Genomic DNA, 2428 nt, shown 5'->3' with positions numbered 1-2428 from the left:
CCAGGCATTGATAGTAATTGGCTTTCTTCTTCTACCAATTAAAAGTGTCATTCATTCGTAGCATAAATAAGAAAACAATACAATGAATTTCATTGCATGAGAACCCCACCAGACATCTAAAGCAGGAACAGAGAGCAAACACCCTAGGGTTAGCAATTAGCATAATACTACTAATATTGCACTTTGTATGCTTCGCATCGCAGTATTTTTGAATTGACGGTTCGTTTCTGTGTTTCGTCCAGGGAAAAATTATTTAAAGAGTGGCTAATTGAAAGTTCAATTGACTTTGTTCTTCTTTGCTTTCCATCTCCTTTACATTGTCTACTATGTGCTGTATTTTCTTTGATAGGCTCTCGTTATACTCGTCAATATGCTCGAGTATCAATTCAAGATGTCTTTTGTAGGTGACAGACCTCTTTTTCTCTGCTGTCAACTGCTGATTTAATTTTCGAATTCTATCCCGTTCGCCCTGGAAAATAGTATCAGAAAACAAAGAGGTAAGTGGGGGGAAAATAAGCTGAAAACATGTAAAAGAACCAATATTATCCTGAAAAACTTCATTTTGAAATAGCCTGATGCTAATCTCCAACATTTAGCTTAATAGTGGCATCATGATCCATCCAATTTGTCATTTCTAATCAATCTGGCATGAAGTACTGTGAAGATAACTAATTTAGTAATGCATAGCAATGGAAGAAGGAGAACTGACCGAATATTGTTCGTAGATGAAATCCCTTCTGCCACCTCCTGGACCAGCAAGAGGGTGTGTGTGTTCCTTTACAAAATGTGTAACAACCCAGCTACCAGATTTTGCTTTCCTTACCATTATCATTGCCTTGCAACCAACCCTTGTCTCAGCCCTTTGCCGTAAAACATTTTCACGCTTGCCAGTCATCCTGTATCCCTCTTTGTTGCAGACAAAAATCCGCCCAATAGCAGAATTATCGATCCTTGATCGAGCTTTACTAACACGTACGATGAATCCAACACTCGTGGCATATGCATTGTAGAATGCATGTGCCTCTGCTTCTGACTCAAACTCCTGTCCCACATAAGGTTCAACAGGTGAATTCCTGTAAATTCTCGACCTGGGGCTTTCAAGATTAGCAGCCACTTTACCTGCTGTAAGTTCCTGTAAATTCTCGAAAGATTGCGACTTTGAATCTGGAAATTGATGAATTGTATTACCAAGAACATCTCTTCTTTCCAGGTTTGAGCATGATCGAGTGAGATTGGGAGAATCCCAGAAGGGGTTAAGGTTACAATTTTATTTCACCGTTAGGCTTGATTTTGGGTTTGGGCAGGATAAAGGGTTAGGGTTATAATTTTTTTTACAGAAACTTAATTGTATTTTTAAATTATTAGAGATTTAAATATTTGTAAAATAAAAAATTAAGGATATATTTGTCTTTTTATAAAAAATTTAAATATAATTCGATTTATATTGTGTAAATTGATCGGAATAAACCGAATCTAATAATTATAATACGGACAATTAGATTTATTATTTTTGTTATAATAAATCAATTTTATTTTAGTTTATTAAATAATAGTTTATTAACCAATTTAATAAAGATGTCCAATCATATTATGACACATACATATCTTAAAAAAAAAGACATTTTTTTGTGTCTTTATGTAAATAACCTTCATAACAGAATGGTAGGAGCTGATTCGTAACCGTTTGGGGCTTGGAACAAATATATTGTGGACAAGTCAAAAGAGATTGGTTTCATTCAACTTATCAAGGAACAATCTCAACGGGGATTCAAATTGATTACTAATGATCTTGATGGCAAAATTCGCATTGGAAGTTGGAACACAACTGCAGAGTTTCAGTGCTTCGGCTTCATGAATCATGATTTTGGGAGAAAGTTGAACATGCACTAACAATACAATCTAATCAAACTTGTTTATAGTAGTATAATAATTTTTTTATAAAATGTTAAAATACGTATTTTTATACACTGATTCGTGGTTAATTTTTTATTTACGTATACGCACATACACAATGAACTTTACAATCTAAGCTCGACAGAGGTAGTGAAACTAATTTTGGTAGGTCTCAAATAATTAACTAATAATTAATTAGGTTAATTTAAGAATATGTAAATTACTCGCACTAGCTCATTTTATATGGGTGATGTTTCATGGTTGGATAGTGACTACTACTTTGATCAAGTATACACGCGCATAATAGAACTAGCCAAGTAACTTCACAATAGCATGTATAATAATTGTATATATGATATGATATGGAATAAAATGCATGATATAGGGATTGAGGCAGAAATGGTCCTCATTGGTAGGAAAATATTAAATCATATATATATATATATATATATATATATATATTAAGTGTATAAATAGCATTTTTTATAATATAAATATATAATTCGCCCTCAACAAATTCGTTTTTCAAAAATCT

The 2428-nt window shown here is 33.0% G+C and overlaps 1 protein-coding gene across 1 annotated transcript; it reads right to left on the bottom strand.

Moving 5' to 3' along the window:
• LOC110266973 (protein FAR1-RELATED SEQUENCE 5-like) lies at positions 674–1261 on the bottom strand (the record flags this gene model as incomplete). Its single annotated transcript, XM_021112074.1, has 1 exon — positions 674–1261. A coding segment is annotated over one exon (588 nt), but the record flags the coding sequence as incomplete, so codon positions are not given.

The sequence above is a fragment of the Arachis ipaensis genome, chromosome B09 (assembly GCF_000816755.2).
Source record: "Arachis ipaensis cultivar K30076 chromosome B09, Araip1.1, whole genome shotgun sequence".
Lineage (NCBI taxonomy): Eukaryota > Viridiplantae > Streptophyta > Magnoliopsida > Fabales > Fabaceae > Arachis > Arachis ipaensis.
Note: the sequence above shows the minus strand (reverse complement) of the source record. Positions and strands in the feature narration are given on the sequence as shown.